Here is a 7,532-nt window from a genome sequence, read left to right as displayed (position 1 = left end):
TACCCGAACTCCTTGCCGCCCCCAAGGATATTACAATTCCGAAACGATGTCTTTCTTCTTGGAACAGCTTTTTCATTAACCTTTTTAAAGATAGGAAATTAAGATCTGAATACTAGATGTTAATACTAGCTCCTTAAAAATAATTGAAATATATTTTTAATTTCAACAAAGTATCTGAAACAGAGTATCTAAAAGTAACACGTTAACATCTGTAAGATACAAAAATAAACACTGAATTTTATTTTATGGCTTTTTTTAACTCCTACTTTCTAGTGACTAAATTTAAAGAAGCTTTCGCTTTCCATGTAATCTAAAATTTTTTTAAATTTTTAACTGAATCATTTCGATAAAAAATTAATGTCGAGAAAAAAAACAGTGTTTGAGGGTTACAGGTTTACAACTTGGTAGTAGGAGAGGTTGAACAAGAGTCCGAAGTAATGAATTGGAATTGTGCAATATTTGAGTAGCCATTTGCTTAAAAACAAACAAATAAAAAAAACGCGGATTGCCACCGTGCTAAATATGATAGACGTTAGAGTAATTAGAATAGAAAATAGGAGGTGGTCAGGCAGATAGAAGGTACCGTCGACTTTGACTTTAGGGTACCTGTTAGGGAAACGCTGAAATGGAAAGTTCTCGTGGACACACACACACACACACACACACACACTTTTTTTTGGTATCTCCGTTTACAGTCCGGCCGGAGATGTGGCCCCAGTTCTGCCCCTAAGAGATGGGTCTTTGCCTAAAAGTTACAGAGAAACGAAGACTGCAGAAAGCCGGAAAACGCCTCGGCTTTCCATGCACGCTGACAGCCAAACAGAACGCTCTTTCCCTTTGCAGTTTTTTTAGTGTCATTTTAAGTTGCAGCTTCCGGCCAATCGGCGGGCTCCGTGCCTGCTGACGTCACGAGCCAGCCAGTTCCCTCCAGCTGCAGAGCCCCAGTTTGTCTTTTTTTTTTAAACTAAAATGGAGGCTGGTTTCTCGCCTTAAGGAGCCCATTGCCTTCCCCGCTGAGCCTAGATGTTGACATGTAATAAAGCGGGCAGCAGGATGGTGGTGGATGCGGCCAGCTCCAACGGGCCTTTCCAGCCCGTGGCGCTTCTCCATATTCGAGGTGAGTTGTTGTGTGCTTCAGAGTCGGAACCTTCTGTGGTTAGTTAATAAATGGCTATTGTGCTTCAGATAAGGAGAGCAGGAAGTCCTTTCTAGCCGAATGCATGCCGTTTCGCTGCAGACGGAACCGGGGAGGTGGGGCGTGTCACTGCAGTCTGGCGTTTTACGAACTACTTACAGAATTCGAGTGTCGAGAGGCCTTGCATGCATAGTTCAAAGCTGGTTTTTCTGCTTTCTGCTCGCTCTCCCATCCCCCTTTCCGAGCTGTGCTGATGTCAAAGGATGTGAAGTCACTGCCCGGGGAAGGTATTGGGTGGGGGTGGGAGGGAGAGGCGGGCCGGCAGCGCCTGGCCAAGTCGCCTGTTCGCGGAGTTTCTGTTACGTCTGTGTTGCTTGATACCGCCAGGGTTTTATCGGGGACGATCTCTGAGTTAAAGATGAATTGCAGTCAGAAAATGTGCAGGAACGACTAGAAAAGAGCTTCCTGTAAAAGGTTCTTTCCATGCTTGACGTGGAGCCTAAAAGAGAGATGCACTCGTGCTTTGAAATGCAGAAACCCACCGTGGGTCGTAATTTCGGAAATGTTAGTGCCTTCCCGGACTTATGAAATAAATACCTTGCGTTTGCATTGGCTCCGTGTGGCCGCTTGACTTTAAAATTTAACATGACAGCAAGTTTTCAATGAGGATGTGATTACGCTTTGCCTTATACAGTTTATACAGAATTTGGGTTAACACGTATTTACCTTAAAAACACAGTTACTACTACAGTGATTAATAACAGTTCTATTAAACTCTATCGGGGTAGTAGTATACTTCTTCGTAGTTGTTATTTTTAAATATCGGTCATGTAAATTTTTTTCGTTCGGAATCGGGCAAACTAGAAAATGAAAGTTAAGCCTCCTCAGATCACTTTATAAATTTTTTAATGTCACAGTGGTGCCTCCCAAAACAGTCTTAACTGTCAGAATCGCCTTTAAACCGTGCTAAGGAAGGGTGGGGGCAGGATTATAGGTGACTAATAGTTCGTATGACTAAAGTGCCAGACAGGATTTTTCAGATCCCAGGGTGGACCCGGGGAAGATAAAGCAAATGAACACTCAGCCCTCGGAATGAAGTGGGTGCTGCTTTTCTCTCCACACCTCTTCACTGAAGCTGGTGGAAATCACTGTCCACAGTGCCCAACTTGGAGGCCGGGCAGAGAATTCATGGTTTTGCACGGCCCCGCAAACCACGGCCAAGGGCAAACCACGGCCCGGCGTGTGGATATTTTAGCTGCAGGAACCAAAGGGGCAAATACGAAACGTAACTTTCGATTTAAGTTCTTAAACACGGACCGACTAGTTAGCAATACGATGATTTCATTGCATATGAAATGTCTATTTTTATACTTGTAGGGTAGCTTTATAAAGGATTTTTTTGGTTTGCGAGCTTTCTGATTTATTAGACACTGAGTGGACTAGTTATTTTTTGAACTATGAATTTATTCTGAAATGGAATCACTTGATTTTATATCTCATACTATTGATTGTTTTTATTTTTATTTTTTTTTTTTAATTTCAAGACCTCCTTATGACCGGTTTGGACTTCTCGCTGTTGGTTGGGTGGTCGTTGGTGGCTCTCTCATCGTGGACGGAAAGGAGAGAATGCGTTACTGAACGGGACTTGAGTTTTTGAGGAGGGGGTAACCTTTAGGGACGTAAAGCTAACTTCTAATTCAGACGGTGGCCTAATTTCTAATTTCAAAACCTGAAGAATGCTTGACTGACTCATAAGAACTTTTTAAGAGAAAGCATGTTCATGTGAGGTTTGGCAAAATTGTTTTTATCTTTAGTGGCTTTTTGAGTCTTGATCAGTTTAACATCCAGTTAGCAGCTCTGCTGTGTGTCCAGTGCTGAGGGTCATTACCATGACAGACACGGCCTGGCCCGGAGGAGCCCAGGGGTTACTGGGGAGACCAGCAGGGCCCCCGATGCCAGCTCTGGGCAGGGGCCTGGGTGCAGGGACTGATATAGTGTTGGGAAAGGGCAGTCAGGGGCAGCACCGAGCGTCCCCTCCCTCTCTGGGGACCCCAGGTCTCCACTTAGGGAGGAGGGGTCTTCCACACAAAAGGGAGGGTCACCTGCCCAAGGTCACACAGTGGTGGGGCCAGGGTCCAAATGCAGGAAGCTGTGTTGTCTTGTTTGGATCTTTATAAAATAAAAAAAAATTTTTTTAATAAAAATCTGGGCTGTTTGTAGAACCTTTTTCCACAGGGTTATAATAGCAGTTTTTTCTAGTGCCTTATCACCATCCATCTGTTTCAGTGGCCTCTTGTATGACAATTTAGTGCCCAGGGTTCATTTCTTTGTCGGTTCCCTACCTCGGGCCAGCAAGGTCCAGCTTTCCCAGTTTATAGTCCCCTGGGCGGTAGCCAGGGGAAGGAGGGGACAGTCTCTCAGACAAACAATACTATCACTAGACTGACTGGTAGCCCCAGTGGTTTGATAGTTACCTTCTACTAAATAGTATGGAGTTTTTGATTAATATGGTGAATTCACATATCCTAAGAAGTTCAAGTGCAGAAGGGACGTGCCGCCGAAACTGAGTGTGAGCTTTTCTGTCAGGAGGAGGAAGCGGCACCTGGAGCTCGATGGCTGTAAATTTAGCTTGATGACTTAAATCCTGAACTTGCAGCGCCCTCCAGAACTGTGAGATGAAGGAAATGTTCTGTGCCGTCCCCTGCCGTGGTCCCTGGCCACATGTGACCGTTAAGCGCTGAAAATGTGGCTAGCTCAACTAACGATGCAATTGAATTTTAAATTTCATTTTGAACGTAAGCACACACACGCGTCTGGTGGCTTCTGTGTTGGACAGCGTGGCTCTGGTGGAGACTGACGACGTTTTTCAGTTTCTGGGCAGTCACTATTTTGGGCTGTGATTAAAACAGCTGTAAACAGTAAGTAAAGGAAGGGGCGCGACAGTGTGTGTCCCAGCGAAGCTTTATTTACAAAAGCAGGTGGCGGGCCAGGTCGGGCCCAGGGGCCTTGGTTTGCGGGTCCCTTTCCTAGACTCTTCTTTGAGTTTTTTAGTTGCCTGTTGAGCGTGGTAACGCAGGTGTCACACAGGCGTGCTCCGCGTGGTGGCTTGCTGGGGTTTCGGGGGCCAGGCCTCCGCAGGGCTCACGCTTACCTCCACAGCTGGGATTGTGGTGGGAACGGCCACACCAGAAAGATGTCAGTGGCCAGAGAGGAGAGGAAAGTGCGCTGATCCTCTCCCGGCTGGCTTTTTCCTGGCCTCGGGAAGTTGGCCGCTCCAGCCTCGTCCTGGGCGTTAGCAGGGTCCCCCACCCTGGGGTGGGCCTGTCTGTGGGAGACTGCTGCGGAGCCAGAGAGCAAGTTACCCTTTTTGTGTAAACCCGTGATTCCGGGGGAATGCAGGAATATTGCATTGTAGAAAAGTTTGTCTTCTCACAAGTCTTTCTGGATCATCGATTCTAGGAAAATCTTCGCCTTTCCAGTAAAAACTTAGAGAAGACCGTGCAGGAAGGCTGCGTGGGCGTCAGGCCCTGGTGTCACTTCTGTCACCTCCCGCTGCCCTCAACCTGAGACCCCGGCCGGCACCACTAGTGAAACCCGCTCACAGCGCACTTGGGTCCCCGGGCGGGGAGCACACCCGCCCGCGTGCTGTCGGGGACACCGTGGGGGCGGTGCCTGGGGTCGCCCTCACGCCCCGGGTGTTGAAGGAAGAGGGTCTCAGTGCTGACCAGAGTGAAGGGCCCTTCAGAAGACGGGGCCAGGGAGCCACTCGCTCCGCGCGCTGCATCGGCTCAGCTCAGGTGACTGTAGTTGTGTAGCTGTCGCTGTCTGTGCAGTGACTTCGAGACGCAGCCTCACAGCTCACCTGTACTGACCCTCTACGTGAAGCGGTCTCTTCTGTATCCCAAGGTGCGGCGCTTAGCCAGAGGAACAGGTGGGGAGGGGTGCACGCTTGTGCAAGGCCCGCACACTGTTGTTAGTTGCTCTGCCCTTGAACTTGGGTACAATGTCTGTTCAGAGATTTATGATCATCATTCCTGCCTTGCAGCAAAAGCTAAACTAGAATTTTTTCATTACAATATGTTAATCGTGTAGAAAAATAAAACGGTGGGGTCAGTAGTCAAGAAAAGGGTGTGTGTTTACACCCAGGAAGAGGACAGACCGTACAGGCGAGCGGCTCGGTTCGATGTCCCATGTCGTGGCGTGGTGGGCTCTTCAGTCCTTCGGCACTCTCCCTCACCTCTGCCCCCGGCCTTCCTGCCTGGGCGGTGAGCAGGACGCGTCCAAGGTCACCAGCCTGTAAGGCCCAATCCGGGGCCCCTGCCCCCTGTGCCAGTCGAATGTCCCCAAGCCGCTGCCGGTGGCTGTCCCGGGAGGGGAGGCAGCAGTTACGGAGCGCCTTCGGTGTACCGGCCAGGGCCAGTCCCCCCACCTCCGTGCTCCCCGGGATCTGCCCAGCGGCCGGGGCACCGGGAGAGCTGGAGGCCGCGTCTCGCCCAGGACCACAGAGCAGATGAACCCGGCGTCAGCTCACCGCCCCTCTGTGCCGCTCGGGGCGGCGAGGGGCAGAGGCTCTCGCGTCGCGCGTACCTCCTCCTGCCTGTCGCTGTGTTCTGTGCTGATATGTGTTCGAGGGTCTGGAGTTCAAACTCGTGTCAGGTCTGAATGAGAGTTTGTGAAACTCCACTCACACGTTCTCGGTGTCGGGGAAAACTGAAGATGCCCTTCCCTGAGGCCGCATTTCCACTTCCCAAGTCGCCCAGGTATTCACTGTTGGCCTGATTTTTGTACGTCCTGCATGTTGAGCATCCTGGGGAAGGTCGTGGTCAGCTGGATGCGTCTCACACGCCTGGCTTTGTCCCTGCGTGTAGGCACTCAGTCAGTCAGTGCCGTGGGTTGAAATCAAAAGTCGTTTCTGTGAATGAGCACTCAGGTCATAGTCGTTGGTGTATTTCTTAGCTAATGACCTGGTCAGTCCAGTAATACTGGTCAGGCTCCTGAGAAGCTGGACAAGGTACCTACCTGGTTGAACAAGTGGACAGGACACAGCTCCCACTGCTCTGGGCTTTGCATCAGACTCAGCCTCCTCTCCCCGTCACACGGAAATGGTGCCACCAAGGATATGGAGACGTGGAGAGCTCTAAAAAGGGGGTAAACAGTTCCTCTCACTGCATGTAAAAACCTTGCGGCTCTGGGGCGCGGGACAGACCACGGCTCTCGGGAGTGAGGGCTGGCTGCGCCTCGGGCCCTTAATTGCTCATAGCTCAGAAACCCTTCTAGTTTGTAAAAATAAAACTGAAGAGATCGAATAGTGAAATACGGCGGGTGAATCTACATCAGATCTTTGTTCTCATAAAACCCAAATCGAACCTAGTGGATAGTCGAGGCCACTGGAGGCCGTCGCGGGCTGACACGGCGGCCGTGGAATTCCGCTAGCCCGCCGGGCACAGCAGTGGCCGTGGTGTCCAGGGCTGTCCTTCCGCTCCGGTTGCAGGCCGAAGTAGTTAGGGGTGCGCTGTCGTCGTGTCTGTGACCTACTGCAGATGATAAAGAGAAAGAGACTCGACTGTACAGCAAATACGGTAAAACACGAACAGTCGCTGAATCCAGGGGGGGCGGGTATCAGGGATTCATTCACTTCTTTGTAGCTTTCAACTTTTTCAAATGTGAGAGAGAGATCTTTAAAATGTCCTGCTTCAGAGAAAAACATGCAAAGGAAATGTAATTAATTACTTGGAATCGTTTCCTCAGTAGTGAGCAGTGGTCTTTTATATTCGAGTTTTGGCTTTTCCTAGTTTCTCCTTTTATTCCATTGTTGACAACTGGTGGCTGTCAGTGAGCTAACCAGGCAGGGGCTTGGCCGCCTGGGGGGGGCGAGGTTGAGACCCTGCAGCCAGGCCTGGGTACCAGATCCCAGCCCCCCAAGACCCTGCAGCAGGCAGCCTCACAGCAGGGGTGCCCTGCCTGCTGGCACAGTCCCCTCCTTACTAACTCGGTGCCCACACAGACCGCTGCACCATTTTACCAAACGGTATTTCGGGTGTGCACCTTTTTTTTGATGTTTATTGGCATTTTTATTGGTCTTTTAAAGGATAACGGCCTTTAAGGCATACTGTAAGATAAAACCGTGCTTAGTGGTTAAGGGTGGGGGTCTGAAGCCACAGGGCTGGGTGAGACCCTGCCCCCTACTCCACCCCACCCCTGGCCAACTGAGCCACCATGGGCAAGCCACTCTCTCGCTGTGCCTGGAAGCGCAGGAATGAAATGGGAGTGACATGACCAGCCTCTCGGGTTCTGTGAGGGTGAAATGCGTGAGTGCACATCAGGTGCTTGAAATGGTGCCTGAGTGTTTTACGACTCAGTGTTTGTGGTCGCCGTGGTTATCATCTCTTTTCTAGGT

At 50.0% G+C, this 7,532-nt stretch overlaps 1 protein-coding gene across 1 annotated transcript in view; it reads left to right on the top strand.

Moving 5' to 3' along the window:
* Window positions 1-886: 886 nt before the first annotated feature.
* The window catches only part of PPP2R5C (protein phosphatase 2 regulatory subunit B'gamma), a 92,603-nt gene continuing 85,957 nt past the window's right edge, over window positions 887-7,532 (top strand). The window contains 1 exon segment of the mRNA XM_023537136.1: window positions 887-1,117. Within this exon segment, the coding sequence (XP_023392904.1) occupies window positions 1,024-1,117 (94 nt within the window). The 5' untranslated portion in view covers window positions 887-1,023.

This window comes from Pteropus vampyrus, unplaced genomic scaffold (genome assembly GCF_000151845.1).
Source record: "Pteropus vampyrus isolate Shadow unplaced genomic scaffold, Pvam_2.0 Scaffold178, whole genome shotgun sequence".
Classification (NCBI taxonomy): Eukaryota; Metazoa; Chordata; class Mammalia; order Chiroptera; family Pteropodidae; genus Pteropus; species Pteropus vampyrus.
This window is presented reverse-complemented; position numbering and strand designations above follow the sequence as displayed.